Source organism: Aegilops tauschii, chromosome 4 (genome assembly GCF_002575655.3).
Source record: "Aegilops tauschii subsp. strangulata cultivar AL8/78 chromosome 4, Aet v6.0, whole genome shotgun sequence".
NCBI classification, from domain to species: domain Eukaryota; kingdom Viridiplantae; phylum Streptophyta; class Magnoliopsida; order Poales; family Poaceae; genus Aegilops; species Aegilops tauschii.
The window spans coordinates 484174226-484195353 of record NC_053038.3 but is presented as its reverse complement, the minus strand read 5'-3'; the positions used below and the strand labels follow the sequence as shown (position 1 = coordinate 484195353).

Sequence of the window (21128 nt, the reverse complement as noted above, 5' to 3'; positions counted from 1 at the left end):
CGGCAATGGCTTCGCCTTTGGTGAGCCACCTTGAAGGTCCGCAAAGCTGCATATCAGCAATGGAGCCGTGTCGAGCTCAGGTGAGGAGGTGATCCGTCATATTTTCCATTGGTGCCTGTTGTGGTGGCGCCGGAGGCAGGTAGGTGTCAAGCTCACGGGATTCTTCAGTTTTGATTCTAGTTTTCCTTGTTGGATGGTGGTCCTTAATGCAAAGGGTTCTATCTTTTTAGTTTTGTCAATGTCGATGTCTACATAACTTATACTATGATATTGATGAGACACGTATTACCATGAATAAAAATCTCAATTATAATCGAAGGACAGAATTTCCTCTTTTTTCAACTTTATCCAAGATGGAGTACCGAACGAAGCAAGCTACATTATTGTCGTGTGAAGAACTTTTCGTTGGTGGTACTGCACTAGACTTCTTTATTTATCTCGTATTATCTTTATGAACTAGAGCAGTACGATATCTTTATCAACTAGTACTACCCACAGGCATGCACATACATATGCCTGCTCGATCACATGAATGATTCCTCGGAATCGATGGCGTATGTGGTGCTGAAGGTCACACCGGGGACGTCCACAAAGTAACTTTAGGGTTCCCTTCATTATAGTACTATTATTTTCTGTGTCCTCTTTCTGATAGAATGACGCGGTCAGGTGTTTCTTGTAGAGAACTCATGCGCTAACAGCAGACACACTCCTTTTCAGACTTTTTAGGCTGACAGAAACAGCTCCAAAAGCTAGTGCGTAGTACTACGCTGTTATATTATTAGTAATAAACTGAGCTGCTAGCTCCGGAATCCAATATATGCCGATGCTAGCTATGTGCTGATCACCATTATTGATTGGACAGGCAAAAGTTGCTGATACAGGCGGAGAATGCGTGCGCATGAACTCGTGTCTCGTGATGTTCTTGCAGATGCATGTGGGAGTGTCTGTTTAGGTTTAGGTTTGGAGGCAGCTCCCAGTCATTGAGATGATGTACTAATTCCTGCTATACGTGTCATGTTTGCTACATACAGATACTGTATTTACAGTAGTACATCATACTCCCTCCACTCGCAAAACAAGAGCTTGTTCGGTTTCTCTTCGCTCCCGCGACTCAGCTCCTAGAGCGGAGCAGGCTGCTGCAGCCTCTTAAGGAGCAGCTCAAACCGAGCTCCGCGTTGTTGAGGGGAGCGGAGAGATTCCAAACACGGCCTAAATGTCGCTGATTTAGTACAAGTTTGGAAATACTAATATTTGTACTCCAATCTGTTTCAAGATGTAGGGCATACTTTGACGGGTTAAGACAAGACTTTGGCTGATACTCTACATTAATTCATTTGTGGATTATGGCATACAAAACCACCACCATGCATATGAACGTTCTTTTGGATGCTAATCAACAACCTCATGCAAGTCTGCTGGCCGTGGGTGATCAGCGAGCGGCGCGCCTCTGCTGCTTTCGTATTTAATTGCCACTTTAGAACATATGCTTGCAGCTATGGGTTAAATTACTATTGCAGATATAGCAGTAATAACATATTGGTCGCATGTCCTTTCGGAACGCCACATATTAGGATATCAACAGCTATTATTAGGCTCAAATTGCAATCTAGATCCATAAGATACACTATTTACTAAATTGTCTGGGTTCAGCGTTAATGACTACAGTTACATAGAAGTATATATACATTAGGTCCATAACGACACAAATACATGAGCTCACATACATACGAGATAAGACCCGAAAGGAAAAAAAAAACACACACATCCGCCTGGTAACTACGAGTTCGCTCTCTGTGGCAATGTCTCGAATGCAGAAACTGTGTTGCTAAACTTCATACGGTGAAGGGGCGCCCCACTCGGCTTGATGGCACACGCAACCTTGTCCTCGAGGGGGCACCGCGCTCTCAACATGGAGAACACGTGGTTGTTCAGCCTCCTAGCCTTCCTCATCGCTTCAAGGATGACCTCGTAGCCCTTCTCGCAAACACCATAAGCAAAAGCAATGTGAATCTCCAAAATCGACTGAGATAAAATATTGAGAGTGTCTTTAACTTCAGGCTGGGAAAGTAGGAAGTGATCTCACCTGGAAGATATTTGGGCTTTTGCTCCTATCCGCGGGTTGATAAAGTGAAACTGTCGCGGTTTCTATTTCTGCCACGTTGAGAAATTGGTAGGAGAAATCGAATAGCTCGAAATGTAGCTGCTGCCCCAGCAAGTACATGATTGTACAGCCAGCCCATGCTACAGAGTCGCCCAACATTTCTCGTTTCTTTGAAGGATTGGTCATGCTATCTTCCAAGTAGCTCTGGATAAGATGAGAAGCAAAAATCTACTTACTCAGTCACTGCAAAAGGATGAGGCACTAAAACTATACTGCAATCATGAAAGAAAGTCATCAATAGCTCTGAAGTTTTATGCCATGGCAGAGGAAGTAGAACTGCTAAAGCCAGAAAAAAGAGCAATCGGTACAAGGTAGAGGCTACGGAGAGAAATGATTTGTTATCTATGCAGTTATTTTTTAAATAGGTGCAACAAACATTCAGAAGCTGCAGCTAAAAAGCTGTAGATGATGGGCACAACAGAGTTTACTTACATACTGAAGACCACTAAAAACACGATAGAAGTCCTTCGATGTGGTTATGTCAATGAAACCTGTCTTTGGAGTTGCACTCCATTTGCTGTAATGTCTATCCAGGGCAGCACTTGTGAAAGCAAGAGCATACTCCAGCACGCTCCCTGAGTTGAGATTTGACTTGTACAATAGGCCTATTGCAAAGAGAAGTTTAATCCAAACTCGTAACATGGTAAAAGCAGTAGATAAGAAAAACACAGATTCGCATGCTTTAAGGCTCCACTTGGATGGGGCGGGAGGGGTTTGATTTAAACCAAATTTTAGTTTTCAGATAGGATTAGGGTGAGACCCCACCTGTTCTGAACCCATCCAAGCGAAGGCCTAACTAGCACTATTGATTTCATTACAAGAAAAACCAGCTCTACTAATTGAGATGCCTAATCTGGAGGGTAAGCGTCCACAAACTTTATCGTTTTTTCTGAAAGATAACAAGCAAAAAAACGTCATTTAATATGGACTTACTAGCAGCTTCAGCCTGCTTTGACATGACAAGATATGAAGATGGATTTGCGCATGCAGGACTCGATGCAACTGCACTGGTGGCAGCACTGAGCAGTGTGGTAAATGGAGTATTATCAGAGTAGGCATGCTTCACTTGCCCGTCATTTCCTGGTACCAATCCCAACCATGGAGCTGATTGCATGAACTGTGTAGTGTCGATTTGTCTCTGTTGGAGAAACAAATATGGACCAGTAAGATAAATGGAATATTTTACAACATTATAAAACAGGCGGGACAGAAAAAGTGACAAAAAAATAACCACAACTGAATGACATCTGCTTACAATAGAAAGAATGCAGACCGATGTGTTTATATAAACCAAACAACTTAACAGATAGTGGAATGGACAAAGAATATTAACATGTATAGGCAGTGTAAAAGCTCAAGCAGGACAATGAAAGCATAACGCAGAATAGTAAACTTACAATTTGACAATCATGGAAAATTTAAAAAAAATGCCTATGGAAATAAGCTCACCAAAACAATGTCCAGAAGGCTCATCCAATACAAAGCACTTCCAATTTCCTTAAGATCATGAAGAACTTCAACTTTCACATCTGATTTCGCTTCCCATGTCAATATTTCATGAATTATCTTCTGGCAGCCTACAATACATGCAGCATGCTATTCATAAATAAAAAGAGTTTGACTAATTAAGGAACCTGCCAAAACTTGTATGGTCCAGAGTCATCCAATGCTAAAGAAAACAATATGGACTTATCAGTTAGAATTTGATTCTGCCACTTTAGAACCACACTGACAATGTACCAAATTAGCAGCACGAAAAACTATGCTGTTTAGGTAGTCCTCTGTTCGCTTATGTAGTCCTCTGTTCTTTAGGAGATACGATAAGTACATCATCTAAAATGGAACTTCTACAGAAACTTAGTTTTCCTCGTAAGATAAGCTCAAGCAGAACAGATTGGGCAACTGTACATAAATTATGCAGCACCCACTATGTTATGTTTCATGCAGGTATTTGCAGAAAGCCATCATGGGAGCCCATTCCTGTTGGGATTTGGAACTCTGATTGCCACCAGCTAACATGTTACCTGCTATACCACCATCAAACGAAAGAAGTCCAATAGACTTTGGCAGTGCTTCTTGCAATCCTGTTACTTTTGGCACCATAGCTGTTATCTGAACAGGAAGAGCAAATTATTAGTCACTTAGTATCAAGTCCAGAAAAATAGTACTCCCTCCGTTCCATATTAGTTGTCGCTGAAACGGATGTATCTAGCAGACGTATTTCAGTAGATACATCCATTTGAGCGAAAACTAATATGGAACGGAGGGAGTACTTAGTAAACTTCATGTTGTCTCCTAGGTCTGCCTTCCTAGTATTTCAGTTATCAGAGACGCAGCCAAGCACTCAAGCATATTTCTATACAGTAATTTTACTTTGGCTTATTAGGATACTGTGCCTTGAGGACATGTTACCTTAAAGTTAGCTAACAGTTATACACTCACCTTACTTGATATATGATCCAGTAAAGCACGGATAATACCAGGTAATGATCTGGAACCAAGAAGTTTAACAACTGCAAACATGTGAGGGATCCCAAAGAAGTCACGGTACAGACCAGCAAGACCCTGGTATGCCATTGTCAAATCCTACAAAGACAATGAGAGTGCAGCAATAGAGAATAAGGTCTCTGGTGGATATCATGTTGAGGTAAACATGGTAACCCATTTTGGATGAGTGAAAAGGAAAACATCATGAAGTATGAGATGCAATGATGTCATATCTTGCAAATTGTACTGTCATATATACCAACATCCCAGCTATCCAAATCCTATATATCTAAGAGAGTCATCCCCACTAACTTATTTATCTCAACATGCAAGTATGCCACCTCACCATACAACTATGAATGGGATAAGGCCCACTTCAACATGCAATCATGCATGGGAAAAGACCCACCACAACATTTAACATTTAACCATGCATGGGAAAATATTTTCCATCAAATTATTCTATTTATATTCAACAAATATTGTTACAATCATACATAATAAAATATAATAACTCCTATGTATTTAAATTTTTTGTTCTCATGTTACCAACCCAAATTTTTATCAACCAATTTCTGCAGCAACGCATGGGGTATCCGCTAGTAACTTTAAATCTGCCTTACTTCCAGAGTTGCTCATTAGTCCATGATGCTTTCATTTTTCCATCAGAACTTCATGTTATATAACTCCAAGATTTAACTATGTGTAGCACTTGCATATTCATAAGTAAAAAATACTGGAAATGACAAGTGGCATATTCAGTAACAAGTACTGGGAATCGCACGTGGCAGATTAATAGCAGGTGCTTACATGCGATCCACAGTAGAAGTAAGGTTTCCCAGTAGAAGCATCTGATCTCTGAGAAGAGTGATGAGCTCCTTTTAATGACCTCACAAACCGTTGTGTAGTATTACACAGGATGAAATTGGGCAAGAAATCTGTTTGCATCTCATTCCATATCTGGGTCGATCAGAAAATTTGTCAAATTTAGATAAAATTTTAACTGGATAAATGAACAAGCGGTTTTTTGCAGGAATAGACATAGAGATGCATATCAATATATCATATTGTAGCATCACTGCTGATACTGTGACTTCCCAGCAAAAGCATAAAGGTTTTGTCTTTCATGTGCAACTGCCCGCAATAATACATTGTTCACCAGTTGCACAGACGAAGATTACACAATAGAAACTAGTGAATTCCCCAACCAGAGAAAGAACAAGCTAATACAAGAAAAGGAAATACAGATCATGACTACCAGGCATATTGAGATTCAATCTCATTACTAAGTCATATTACACATCAGAATAAGCATGGAAGGACAGGCCCAAACCTGAGAAGAGATGCGACTCGAATAAGAAACCAGTGAAAGGTTCTCTTGCATTTCACTAATCATAAGAGAGTAAGAATCCAGTTCAAGAAATCTTGATATTGACTGATGTGTAAGCTCCAAAATATCCAGTAGTTGTTGTAGTTCCTAATTGAGAAGACAAACAAGCCAAAGTTCCAAACAGTGATTGGCCAGAATAAACATGTAAATTGCTTAAGAAAATATAATTGAACACATGATAGATTGTCTGAACATAAAGATAAAAGAATCTTACTACAACACCGCATAGATCTCCATATTCGAAGCGCTCCAGTAGGAAATCGATATTTTCTCGGAACAGTTTGTTCATTCTCTGAGTAATTAGACTTCTTAAGTCAATTGTCCTCCCTAAGATCTGAGACGTGAAATGAATTGTTTCAGCAACACTGGAACACAGTAAAGAAAGATTTGGTATGGATAGTAGCCTGAAATGAATAGAGATTGACATGTAGGCAGATGAACTGAGCATGAAACCAGATGGTTTTGCGTTCATGTCTCAAAGTCAAAGGACGAACCAAAAATCAAACACCAAATGCTAGTTTAGAAGCTGAAAGCACAGCTGTAAAGGGTAATTGAAAGGTAACCCCACCAAATCTTGATTGTGCATGCAAATTCAAGAAATCACAATATAGATAGTGTGGCAGGCGTACCAAATATGATAAAACAAAAAACTCCGTATGGCATTTAACACAGCACCCTTGGCACTAGTACCCATATTGTATGTGCAGTTTCTCTCATGAGTGTATACTACCAGTGTAAAACACAAACTTGAAAACAAGGAGATATTGATGTGGCTCTCAAAATGTAGAAAAGTATATTTCTGCACAGTTTGTTAGTATTAAAAACTGTTCTAATTAACTGACTTGAAATCAAGGATCCAACATTTAGAAGACGGAAAGAAAGGTATGTGGTTCATAAATGCTAATGATTACATGAACAGCTGCTATTGATCAATAGATACCGAAAAGCCTCAACATAAACCATATCAAAAAAAACCTTACCATGACTCTTCTTAGCTTGAAAATTGCATCAAATCTCAAGGGTTTGACAAAGTACTTCTCACCATCATCACATGCATAGGTAAATGAACTATCAAGAAGAGTACTGCATATGAGGGAGGGAGATGGATCAGCGCAGACAAAAAAAGCATTCCAGGTAAATCAGTGCACAGGTAAAACTGAAAAGAGAAGGTTCATACCTTGCTGCACAACTCTTATAATATGTAAAGATGACCTCATTAAGCTTCTGGACAAGAAGATCAAAGGAAAGATCGACCTGCAAATCAGTGCAAAAGAAACACCAGTAAGATGCTTACAAATGCAAAACAGGAAGATTAATTATAATGTTTCAGGAACTTCCAGCCCATAGCAACAACCTTTTGCCTAAACATGTCAATTTCCCAGAGTTCATAACTGTATAAGCAAGCAGCTCGAAGATGAACCGAAATGGGCTCTGGTATTACACCAATGGCGAACATACACTCATGCATGCAGTGATTTTATAATTTGAAGCAATGATGGACAGGAATTTTTGGAACATAGTTCCATGTGCACCGGTTATGAACAGTAAAATCAGAAGAGAAAAAACTAGAAGAAATCTAAAAATTCTGAAATTTTAGGGTATCAAACTTGGTCGACTGACCTACTCACACGTGAATTTTCACGAAGAAATGGCATCCGTGGTATTCTAGGCAAAAAAGTCAAAATCAATGCTATAAAAAATATTGCTGTTTGAAGTAACAGTAAGATCCGATTTCGTTTTCTTCGCTGAGAATACCATGTGTCATTTCTTCACAAAAATTCACGTGTGAGTAGACCAGTCAACCAAGTTTGATACCTCAAGATTTTAGATTTTTTTATTTTTTCCTACTTTTTTCGTTTTACTATTCATGTGTGTGCGCGTGGAACCATATTCACCTTTGGTATTTTCGCAGTAAAATTACTGAAAATTAAAATGCAGTAGAAACACTATAGTTGTTTCTGAGGAATGGACATGACATAATTACACAATGTGTGTCCAAATAGTTACACCAGCAAGTGATAACGAGAACAACATATAACCAATTTAGCTCATTCCACAAACTTTGTAAGAATGACAGTGCACTTGTGAATAGACTGGTAAAAGACAAGAAATCCTTGTGGTAAATGAGAATATCTCAAATGGCTGGCAACATAAGCAAACATGTTCATAACACCATATAAAATATTAGCACGTAATCCAGTATAGATAACAGCACCATATAAGAATCATGAGTTTGCCTTAGTAGACTTTTTTATAGATAGATGTTGTGAGAAGGGAGGAAGAGAGCAATGAGAAGGGACAAGATGTGATAGCAGAAATTTGAAACCGTCTTCAAATGGTTATTAAACAAAGGGGTAAAACAGCACAGATTCTTCAGCTCCTCTACCCTCCATCAAAAAGCATGAATGCAATGACAGGAGTTGAAGACGCTGATATTCAGTCAAGAGATGAAAAACAACCAACACTCGGCATAGCAACGCAAACTGAAAAAGGGCTAACGCCATAATTGTAATTGCTCACCTCAGCTTCAATTTCGTCATAGAGAAATCTCTGTTTGAGATAAGTTAGTGCATGTTGAGCAGAGTCATTGTAGAGGTCAAGTGGTATCAAAATGCTTTCAAGAAGGCCAGCATCTTGAGATTCAATGACATGATCCACCAGCATCCAAGGGAGGGAACATTCGATTGGAAACTGTCATCAACACCAAAGTTAGTATAAACAGTGCATGACCATAAGCTGTATAAATAAAATTGTGGAGTGGCAACTCGGCTAGCTGCAACTAGTTAAACATGATTTAGTATGTAGAGTTAATATGGACCGAAACGCTTTCATAGTATTTCCCGACAGACAGGATAGTATTATCCTCAGAAGGCAAACTAGAGCACGAAGAACACAGCACAGTCAAGAGCCAAAAGACAAAGACAAAAGCACATAAATAGGTGATCTTTTAGCTTTTTTTTGCGAATAGGTCATCTTTTAGCTTGTAAGCCAAAATCTAAAAGCCAAAGTTAAGCCTAACCAACCAACCCCCCCCCCCCCCCCCCTAAAACTCTTCAATCCTGTAATTAGTACTCCCTCCGTTCCATAAGTCTTGTCGTCTTTTTAGTTCAATTTGAACTTAAACCATGACAAAAATTATGGAATGGAGGGAGTAGAATTTATGAACAAAGATCAATGCATTGCTACCTCATTTGTAATGAATCTTATATGTGTGATCTCAAATAACACAGTTACAAGTGTATCATACGATATCCTACATTAAGTGTCCTCGACTCTTTGCATATGTTGAGTATTCACCATGCTTCTCCAAGTTACATATGTCCAAATTAAATTAGAATTCTGGTCATGAAACAAACATAACTTGCAGAACTAATTTGGGTGTAAACAATGAAAAAGAAACAAAAAGGAATGATAAACTTGCCACTTAAAGAGATTTGATGTGGCAATCCTAACACCAGGACACTTCAAAGCTATATCTAAATTCTTATTAATAGTTGTTATCATCTTGAATTTCATTGTACTTCACTAAGCAATGTGAAATGATGCACCTGGATAACACGGGAAGATTCCAGGTAGAACTCTCGAAACCAAAGAAATCCAAGATCAGTTAGTGTACCAATCGTTGCTGCATGTGTCCACAAAAGTTGACAGTTAATTACATTATCCAAAGGAAAATAAAGTTGAAAATACTAAATACAAACTTTCCGAATTTAGATTGGCACTCTTTAATAATAGAACGAATTAGAATAAACTGAATGCATTTCCCCATGAGTACAACATAGATGATTAAAAATAGATTAGGTATTGAGCGCAAGAAATGCACATACAGCAGCAACCAGCAAGTGCATGCATATGAGAATTGTTATTCCTTATCTTGAGACCGCAGAGGTACCTGTAAAGTCCAAAATATGCAAGAAAAAACTGAGCTTGTAGAAAAACGTCTCTAGCTGTTTAAGATCTTCCACAGGTATTCCAGAGCTACTATTCCCAAATAGCCCTCCAGGTTTTCTCAGATTACCACCAGATACAAGCTCACAGATGAGAAATTGCAAACAATGGATCTGTATGAAGTTTGATAACAGAAGTAGAAGTTAGAAATCAAATGCAGAGTGAACAAAATATTCGTAACTAGAACACATAACAAAAATTACTATTTACAGCAAGATGTAAAATTAGAAAATTAAAAACCTAAATGTAACATTTTATATTTATTTTAATGGGGTTCTAATCGATTCCCATTCCATATACTTGGAAATTGCACATCAGAATCATCAGAAACAGAAGTACAAAAATAAACAGAGCCAACCATTTATATATAACTTTTGTGTTAGTGCAAAATCAAATATGCATAGTTTTACAGTGAAGTGAAGAGAGCTTTACAAATTCAAAATCATCTTTCAAAAAGACTCAGTCAACTCTAGATGTTCTAAAGAAGCTCTTAAATTAAATATGCAATCCTCTGTCAGCTCTAGATATTCACAAGAACCTTCAGAAATTAGAACACAGTGTTTGCTAACTCCATATGTTGCCTAGAAATGATTTGAGATTTTTGAGATGATGATAAGTGATACATGAACATACATTTCAACTATAATTCTGGCCCTTTATCTCCTTATGAGAACAGTATGTAGCACAAAAAAAAACTAGCATGTGTTACCAGAAAACTCAAAGTTCCAGTGAACTGGTTAGAAAAAATAGCACCCCGGTGACTCAGTCAGCAGATTTGGTGTTATTGTTGAAGTGCGTACGTGGATTGCCTAGCCCTTTCCATCAGTTCGGACTTTTTGTTGCGTTCGCTAGTGCATGAAGCTTAACATGGTATCGGAGCAAGGTTTTGAGTTCAAGTCTTGGCTTTCGCAATTTATCCAAAGATTGCTGCTGCCCCCGTTTGGCCACGTATAGGCGTCTTGAGCCATACCTCTGAGCCTATCCACGTGTTGACTTTCCGCGTCACACGTGAGAGGGGTATTGAAGTGTGTATGTGGATTGCCTAGCCCTTTCCATCAGTTCGGACTTTTGGTTGCGTTGGCTAGTGCATGAAGCTTAACGGTTATTACATTATTATTGTTGAAGTGTATATGTGGATTGCCTAGCCATTTCCATCAGTTCGGACTTTTGGTTGCGTTGGCTAGTGCATGAAGCTTAACGGTTATTACATTATTATTGTTGAAGTGTATATGTGGATTGCCTAGCCATTTCCATCAGTTCGGACTTTTGGTTGCGTTGGCTAGTGCATGAAGCTTAACATGGTATCAGAGCCTAAGGTCTTGAGTTCAAGTCCTGACTTTCGCAGTTATCCAAAAAGTTGCTGCTGCCCCCCTCTGTGTCCAGGTATAGGCCTCTTGAGCCATACTCTGAGTCTATTCACGTGTTGACTTCCCGTGTCACACGTGAGAGGGGGTGTTGAAGTGTATATGTGGATTGCCTAGCCATTTTAGACTAATGAAAATGAGTAGAATATGGGATGTCCACTAGTGTGCCTGTGCTCACCTTGTAAACTCGCCTCCTAGGAGGATTGTACCAAACTCCTTCTTTTCAATACAATGAAACGCAAAAGTCTTTTGCGTTTTCTCAAAAAAAAAAAGAGTAGAATAATGTTGTTCAATAAAATCAATGCCACCTAGCCACCTATAGTTACAACTTACAAGCTTCAAATCTGGGATTGTTTGAATTTGAGCTGCTGGAGTCACATGTTAGAAACCACAGAACATTGAATAGGCTGTATTTAGTCATGTCCTTAAACTGTTTCAGATATGGTACAACAACAACAACAAAGCCTTTAGTCCCAAACAAGTTGGGGTAGGCTAGAGGTGAAACCCATAAGATCTCGCGACCAACTCATGGCTGTGCCACATGGATAGCAAGCTTCCACGCACCCCTGTCCGGAGCTAGTTCTTTGGTGATATTTGCCACCGATGCGGCGCGTCACTGAGAGGGTTACGCCCCAACGAAAATCTTTTGGGTTTCATCTCCATAAGAGTGGCTGAGTTTTTACGTTGGCTCGCCAAGCCTATCACAACCCTCCTTTACCCGGGCTTGGGACCGGCTATGTTGAGACAACATAGGCGGAGTTCTGTTTCAGATATGGTAGATGCTCAAAATACGCTGCTATATATGATAATGCAGCTTAAGTGCTAGACCGTTAGCCTACTGAATGAGAATTTAAACCATTTAGCCTTTATTACTGTAAACAAGGTGGGGGGCTAAGCATACAATTAACAAATAATTGCTTTTTATGTTTAAAACGCTTGTAAAACCTGTGCAGCTGTTGGTGCAACTGGTCTCGGGTAAAATGTGCTTTGCCTCATTTCCTCAGTTTCTTGGTGTAGCGAATGCTGCTCTGGATCTGCCTTGCTGGTGTTGGCCATCCAATCTGCGGAGAGGGTTCGCATATCAGAGAGAATCCTGAAAGAATAGCAAAGAAAAATGAACAAAACATTATAAAGTTCCCCTTAATGTATTGTCACATTTCAGAAAGAACGATTTCACAAAAATAAATATAGATGACAAAGACAACATCACATTGAGAAAATGTGTCAATCTCAAACTGAATAAATTACTATGTGTTGCCAACGACATAGCGAGCAATATACCAACCTATCTGAGACCATTGGAGCTATGGAGGGTAAATCTCAGTATAAAGTAAATACAAGGATGGCTGAGGCAGAACAAATTACCGAGAAAGGTCCTTCTTCTTCCGAAATGTTGTGCGAAGCATTGTATCTAGTTTATCCTGTACAAAATCCTGGACCTCCATATGTATTGTTTCCCACAAAGCTTCAGACACCAAGGTGTCACAATGTTGCATCATCAATCCAATACTCTTTATATAACCGATTAATTCAAGCAGGGCCCTTCTTTCTTCTGCAGTATAGTTCCAACGTACTACCTGCATGCAAGTTGCAAAATAGTCACTAAATATAAGTTATGAACACAAAAAAAAAAATCAAATCAGTCTTACAGCTTATGAAATACAGAGATCATTTTACAAACATGGATAGCAAAAGATTTCCGCTAATATTATCTGTTTGAGAGAGAACACGACAGTTAATAGCCACCCTAAGGCTGAGAAGACAAAACGTAGCACATGCTCAGAAACACTTAATCAGTTAGTTCCAGAATGACGAACTGGGAGAGGAAACATTTGTGAGCCCACATGTCTCAAACTCAATTAAAATGCACAGGCAAGTCAAGGGTTCAGGGATAGGGGCTCATGCACATAGCTGCATCAAGACCAATTTGGTCAGCATTTACAAAATGAAAGCGGTGAATAGATGAAAACTGTTGTCTGCACTAGAACATGCATCTTCAAATTACTAAGCCCAATTAAATGAAATTAAACACTGAAGACATTTAGGATGCTCTGTTTGAAATGCATTCAGGATGTTAAAAGGGCCGGACAAAGTGGATACACGAGATAGAACAGCACTCAGTCAAGTACATCATTCACAAGGTGAGTCAACTTTTTCCAACATGGCCACTTCAATGCCCCTCACTTAAATGATAATAATGCAATTGAGTGTTGTATATTGCATAAACAAACAAGAAGAAAATGGATGCTACAAATACTTCTTGCAAAGCAAAAAGGTAGACCTTTTCGTAGTCAAAAAATGTCGCTGAATCTTGTTGAGAATCTGAAATAGGTGGCTCTTTGCAAGGGCGTGAAAATTTCCAAGCACACTGTTCCCAGATCCTGCCAGTCCATCGACTAAGAAGCTGGAAGCCTTCCACAACAGTATCATACATGTTCCCCTTAATATCCCTAGACCAATCATTATCTGCACCATCTGATGACTTCAATGTTATCATCTGAAAGTACAGTACAGGTCAATATCAATGCAGCTCACAGCCTACCAAATTAAAATAAGCTTCATTAGCTTAGAGAAATTAAGTCTCTTTTCCAAAAAAAATTGCTAATTTAGATCTCCAGGAATAAACAAATGTGCTGCATCAATTTAAGCTCAATGAGTACAATTAGCAGAAACAATTGAGACAATGTTTGTGACAGTGATTACTTTTGGTAACTCAAAATGATAATAACATCACCTGGTTCATTGCAGAGGCAAAACGTATAGAGAAATCATCATGCTCAGCTCTTATAGTTCCCATGTGGTTCAGAATCAGGTAATGTCTCTGATAAGTGGTTCAGTTAAGGAATTTAAAGCACGATAGTACTTTCCATATGTAAATATATATATATAGCTCATTTTTTTTAACCACTTTATATAGCTTGTTAATTCATGATGTTTATCATCCCCAAGAAAAATCTGTTTGATTTTATATCATTCTTTAATTGAAATATTGATTTGCTTAGACAATAGTCACATCTGTTTGGGTAGTAGCCAACATTTGTTGCATCCTCAACCTGCCCCGTTGACAAAAACATGATTAGAAGACTTGGCAGAAAGGATATTCTTGTAGCTCACGAGGAGGAATTTCATGGGGAGCTGGAAGAGTAAGAAGACGAATTTGACTGGAGAAATTTTGAAAATATGATGACAATTCCTTCAACATTGCAGCAGGGGATAAATGCAGATCTGGAAATGCCGGAATAACTGGATCATTCTGCAAAATAGGTGCGAGTAATAGTAAATAAATGGTAAATATAACCTAAATAGCACAAATAGATAGATTAAACTTTTTCTAAAAAAATAGGTTAACAGAACAGCTAGAAGATGATAATCATACCTTAAAAATATTGAGAAGACGGTTTATCTTGACTCTCTTATAGAGTGACTCGCTCTCTTTCTCCGATGAGGTTGCTAGAACAACCAAAACTGGGAGAACACGAAGTAGGGTGTGACGCTCAGGGAAAAGAAGAGCAAAGTCTAATTCCAATGACTCCACGCAGAATACTATAAGGACCTGTAGAATGTCCTCAACACTATTCTTTGAGTCAAGGGAATCATAACTGCCATGGACAAAGAAAATAACAGCAACACGCAAGAACAGTAGTTGTAGTAGGTACATAATAATAAGCAGATTTAGAAGCCATCTAAAATTGTACATGACCATCAGACATCAACAGAAAATTGTTCAAGTGCATGATTTATAAACAACGACGTCAAATGCCGAACTGCATCCCCACAATCTTCTAACCAAGGTGACATATTTTCCCTCAGTCGGATACTATATATTTTTTGAATGGGCAGACTCTACTTTTTCCTATGGCTCGAAAATCTTTGTACTATGGGCAGCAAAATTCTTGTGGTGATCTGGTAGATGTATCAAAGATACTATATATTTTGAACGCGCATTATTTTCCTACTGCTGAGCATGCATAGTCATGTCTAAGAAAGAAAACAGGATAGTAGGATACGTATTTGTCCGAAACATCTCAGCATGCAAATTTAACAAGATGGCCCATCTGGTGCTCAGAAAAATCTGCAAATAGTAGCAAAAATCAAATTAAATGCATGGTTACACCATTATAGATTTTATGGCAAACAACTCAATGAGAGGTATTGGCCTCAGAGTCCATTCCTAACTAAAAGTGGAAGAGTGTCCATTCTCGAAGCAATACTTGAAATGTTATAATATAATGCAGAAATGACCATGATCATGGTGACTTAGATTTTCAATGATATGACAAATCAGCAACCTGAAGATCATCCAGCTCTTCTCTCATAGTGTCGGTGTCCTGCCACTGGGTGCTTACTTGAGTAAATGTTCTGCATCAAAGTGTAAGGACTAATAAATTCTCGGAGCATCTATGTGGACCAAGACTAACATGGATGCGCCTTCAAAGCCATAAATCATAACAAAAAAGCATGTACCATAAAATATTCAATTTCTGCAAATATTGGTACATGTTTATGCTCTTATAGGTAGGTAGCAAAGTAGTTTAATCTTTAAATAGTAAATTGGCCATGGTAGGCTGATCCTAAGTAACTAATGCAGATCTAATAAATGGTTTCTTTTTAATCAGTAATAACTACAGCATGCACCAAACTATGTTGAGAGTAGAATCATAAATTTGTGATATGCTAATATATATAGGTACAGTAACTGCAGCCTGTTGGAAGTTGCAAGAGTTACTCAGTTACACACGCCACTCAAAGCAAGCAGTCCCAACCATTCGTGCAATCTGCTCACTATTCTTCAGTAGGTTAGTAGAACTCCCTTAGAATCGGGTGAGTATTTGATCTCTAAACTAGCGAATACATACCTCACCTTAAAGCATACATGCAAAACATGGAAACGTTAGCATGTAGTACTAATTACTTATTGGAAGCAAGTAGCGAATAATTAACTGAAGGTGAATGTGGACTACAATCCATGATTCATTGCTGCTAGTTACCCTACATGCCTATGTCCCTACCAAAAAGAGAGTTTTGTTCACAGCTATTGAATAGTGAGAAAATCAATTGGCAACCAACCAATTTTACTTCATCAACGCATTTCTTCATTTTGTGGTACGTGGTCTGGGAATTAAAAGTTAAGGCATGACCATATACCTCTTGTACCATGAAAAATCATTAGGTATACTTGCTTTTGCATTCTTAAGATGATCAAGCTGTAGTAGGACATCAAGCAATTTCAGCATAGACCTGCATTAAAATCAAAATAAAACCATAAACTAGATTCTCAATTGAAAATACATGGACTTAACAATGCTACTCTAAGAAATAGATTAACAAAATTAGGTTAAGTTTGGAAGCTCTATTTTCCCTCTACAGGCTGACGAAGTAATCAGAAGTCAAACATACACCGATTCATCTGGAACCAGAATGATGAAATAGATCCCATTTATAGCAGCACAATTGTGGCATCGAATATCTATGTCCATGTCTGCTAACCAATAAGTGGATACTCCAGAGACAGAGTTCTGGAAACTGTTACCAGAATGCTTTTCCTCTGGTTTAGATGTATTGTTTCGTTGGCTGACAATTAGAACCAGCTAGTTTTACTATTTCGAGTAGTAAACGAATGTCCAGTTGATATTCAATTTGTGAAATCGTAATCATAGACATCATAGTATTTCTTGAAAAGAAAGCTAAAGAACAGACACCAGGGCAAAAGAACAAACCAAAAATGAGTGACTGTGGGTCCATTAACCAGTCTCTCGGGCCTAGAAAACCTCTGCATATCAGCTGCCAGCTGCACCAGATAACAAAATGCTGTTAAAATCTGCAATGATGCTGAAATATTTCTGAAGGTCTTGCACTGCTGGCAAATGCTAAACATTACTATGGTACCACAAGAAAAATGGTGACGATGACACAGGTCCAAACCCTAGTTGATTGGTAGCAAAGATGACAGGACACTTGTCCTAATGTAAAACATCATATGTACTTCAATTTCAAGAAAGTTCCAGGGGTTGTCAGACAGGTTTTACTCAATTTTGCATTAACAATAGCATACAAGAATCTTTGGTGAAAAGTAGCCATCAGTGCCGTATGGAAGCAGGTACTCTATAAGAGACAAGTATGATGAAGAAACTAAATTGCTAGACACATTGGGGGTCCTACCTTTGAAGCAGCAGATGCTTGCCACCTCTGAATTTCACGTAAACGACTCATTTCCAAGTCAAGAACTTGATATGTTTCTAGGTACAAATCTGCCTGGCTATGCTTCATTGAATCTGGCAGCTGCATTCAGTGTTCGACAGTCCATGATACTCAGTGAAGACTACAGTAGAGAATTATGTACTTCATGGTAGAGAATTTATACAGCACTAAGAGAATTATGCACTATTATATCAACATTAGAGAAAAGACTCAATGCACAAGTACCAGATAAGCTAATCAAAAAGTGAGAAAGCATAAAACATATTGAACAGAAGCTTTCACAAAGGCCAATAGCCGACAGCTGATGTCACTAGCCTTAACTTCTTTATCTACTTGAAAGCTGATGAGAGTACGGCTTTCTTAAAGGAAGTGTCCGTGCCTATGATATTTTTATCAATACTGGAACTCGGAGTATAGGAGGGAAAGTCGATTTATGGATGGAATCAAATACGCAGTATTTACAGAAAAAAGTCTACATTTATTGGGAAAGAATCAATACTCTGGGAGGAGCGCGCGACGGGCTATTAGCTCAGTGGTAGATATTTGGGTTCAGAATCCACAAGATGAAACTTCAGAAAACTAATCAGCTCAAATCAGAGCCAGGTGCAGTGAGGATGTGGTTCAATCAACATAACAACTAACAGAAGTTTGCATATATCTTGATTGACCGTCGTGGAAAGTGGAAAAAGGGAGTAGCTGTGTGCTAGCAGATTAAATTTACAAATTAATGACAGAACTACCAGTGATTCAAAGGAGAAACATTAGTTACAGACGTTGTCAGTAACATTGCAGAATTACCGGTGATTTTAATATCCATATGTTGTAGAATTGGAAGAGAAAAAGAATAATGCAAAATTTCTTTTGAGACATCCACAGCATTATGGTATAATGTGGCGATTATTTAGATGGAAATAAATGGATGGACAGAGTAAGGAGAAGTTAACCTGAGGTAGCGCCTTAACACAGCTACGGTATGTGTACAGCAAAGAAGCCATTTCCTTTCCCTCTTGAATCAGAGCATTCTGCAGTTCATGTTCATCCACAAGACAGTGAAAAAGAGAAAGTAAGTAAGCATTTTCCAGTTAAGGCAACATGCAGAAACGTATTTACAGTAAGAAGATAGATAGGAGAAAGGAACAAAAGAGGGGAAATGGGATTAGAATAACTGAGCTACGATATTACCAAAATATACAATCCTTTCCAGATCCATTTTGCTCCTTAAAACTACAAGTTTTTTTCTCGTGATTTATATTATATTAAGGGTACATTCACCTAAACCATTACTATAACAGTTGCTAGGACTAAGTACAGAGCTGAGACCCCTTTAACTCAGGAATCTTGGCTACGTGATTATTATTATTTTCAATAATAAATAGGAACAAAAGAAAGTGCAGTTATTGTTAATAATAGTGGTAATAGAGAAGATAGTGATCGAGGACTTGTGGTGATATAGTGTTGATCAGTATAGTGGTGAGAAAATAGCAGGTAAATGGAAAGTTGACAGTAGTCATGATGAGACAAAGGTAGATAGTATATACACTAGCATATACCTACGATGAATCAAGTATGATGATGGTGCCATGAAAAAAAGTATGCATGCACATGTTTGAGTGCACGTCCATGTAAAGAGGGGATGTTTTGGCTAGGCAGCAAGAGTATAGAACTAAATGACTGAGATTGCTTCTTAAGTTAAAATTTTATACTTCATATAGATCAGTAGCAGTAAAATGGTACATATATCAGTTATTCAGATGCACCTCACCTAAATACAAGAATTTCCCCCAAAAAAAGGAACTAAATAGTTATAGATCAAAAGATGGCATAGTTATTAGATACTCGCAGGGACGTCACTTTAAGAAAAATAATTGGCAACCAAAAGGGAGCGAATATATATTGATCAGAAAGAGAAGATCGTGCACAATGCAACAGCAAAGAAACTAGCAGTTACATACCAGCTGGTTGATTGCTTTTGTATCTTCCCCTAATGATAGACGATAAGCAGCAACATCGCTGTACTCTGAACATAAAAGTGCAATTTTCTATTACAATACTCAATTTAACATTAATTGAAATACTGGAGTTTTTTGTTGGATAGTTCAACGATTCTTTTGAGAGCAGGAAAACATGGAAAATTAATCACAAGGCATGCAATGGGATGGGTAGATTCATGTCTTGTGGATGTGGCTGTGAGTGGCATCTGCCTATCAGGCATCAGCACAACAATTGTGCATAACAATGTACTTCAAAGCATCCATGAGATGAAAGACATTTATCGCGTTCACATACCGATAGGACTATTAGTTGCGTATCTTTCACTTGACAGGAGCACGGCTAATCCCTGCACATCTGGCTGCTCGTCCTGAAATTTAAAACATAACTAATTAATAGAAACTCAGGGTCGAGCAGAGCAGGGCAGACATTACTACAAAAAAGATCATAACTGATTACACAAGAATCTGAAGTTTGCACCCTGCAACAACACATTCCTACCTATGTAAAGTGAATAGCCACATTGGCAGACTGCCTAACCTAAGTCAAACATGGTTATGCAGAGTCCACAACAGCCTCCCAATAACCCATCAAACTGAACTTCTACATATCACAATTCAAGCCATTGCAAACCCGCGAACTACGAAAACAATGGAACTGACACTAGATTACCTTAACCTGGGAACTAGGCTGACAATGAGCTCGATAAGAACAATAGTTGACAAGTGACCCACATGTAAAGCAGCTCATAGGAAGCATAGCAGTCACCCCATCCAACATTTGAACTACATAGAACTGGAAGGAAACTCAACCTAGCCTAAATTAAAGGGCACCTAACAGCAGACCAGCACTCGACTACAGTTGAACTGCGGCAGCAAAGCATGCCTCTACACTCCTCTAGTGGGGTTCAACTGAAGCAGCAGGACGGCCAGCGCTGAGGCTACCACCGTCAAATTCGCAGCGCCGGAAGCGGAAAGCCCCTGCAGAGCACCGCATTTCCCCGCGCAGTGCTTCTGCTGGCCCGGGCCCGACGAGCAGATCGGGCGCCAGCTGGGAACGGGGGGATGGGGAGGAGCGGGCCTGGACGGGGGTTTTACCTCGAGGGAGAAGGTCGAGAGGGCGGCGATGGCCTCCTCGACGGGGATGGCCATGGCGCCGCACCGCCGGCGGATGCGGACGCGGGCGGGGCGCCGGGGAGGAGGGGTGCGCGGCGGTGGGCCGGAGTGGGTGGGAGCGAAGTGGCGAAGTAGTGGGAGGGGAGAGGAGATGCACCACCAGCTCGTGTCGGACCGTGGGCTGAGCTGTGACGACTGACGACGTACGCCGTGGGGACGGACGGTGGAGTAAAGAGGGGTGAACGGAGAGAGAAGGCGTGGAGTGTACTCGAAGTGAAAGTGGAGAGAGAGGACGACGGCACGGCGTTCGTCCGTTACGACGAGTTACCGAGTGAACGAACGAAATGATTCCGCCGCGTCGTGGACCCGCGGTCCATCCAGTCCGGTGGAGCTGACTGGGCTGTCGCTACTTTGAGCCCAGTTCTGCAGATTGGGCCGTGCTTTTTTTAGGGGAGATTAGGCCTGCTGTGTTATTA

At 39.4% G+C, this 21128-nt stretch overlaps 1 protein-coding gene across 1 annotated transcript; it reads right to left on the bottom strand.

Annotated features, from left to right (window-relative positions):
- Positions 1-1567: 1567 nt before the first annotated feature.
- On the bottom strand, positions 1568-20913 carry LOC109755736 (protein PIR). The gene is made up of 30 exons (XM_020314627.4): positions 20635-20913; positions 19835-19907; positions 19501-19565; positions 18493-18570; positions 17510-17629; positions 17068-17138; positions 16496-16588; positions 15640-15709; positions 15358-15422; positions 14727-14922; positions 14452-14603; positions 14085-14178; positions 13632-13847; positions 12716-12927; positions 12296-12443; positions 9931-10099; positions 9587-9663; positions 8559-8729; positions 7216-7292; positions 7019-7121; positions 6253-6372; positions 5982-6125; positions 5459-5608; positions 4604-4747; positions 4186-4273; positions 3611-3738; positions 3095-3299; positions 2594-2766; positions 2084-2305; positions 1568-1974 (listed from the first exon to the last, which is right to left on the bottom strand). The coding sequence occupies exons 1-30, from the start codon at positions 20686-20688 to the stop codon at positions 1777-1779; spliced, it is 3876 nt and encodes a 1291-aa protein (XP_020170216.1). The 5' UTR covers positions 20689-20913; the 3' UTR covers positions 1568-1776.
- Between the last annotated feature and the right edge of the window lie 215 nt (positions 20914-21128).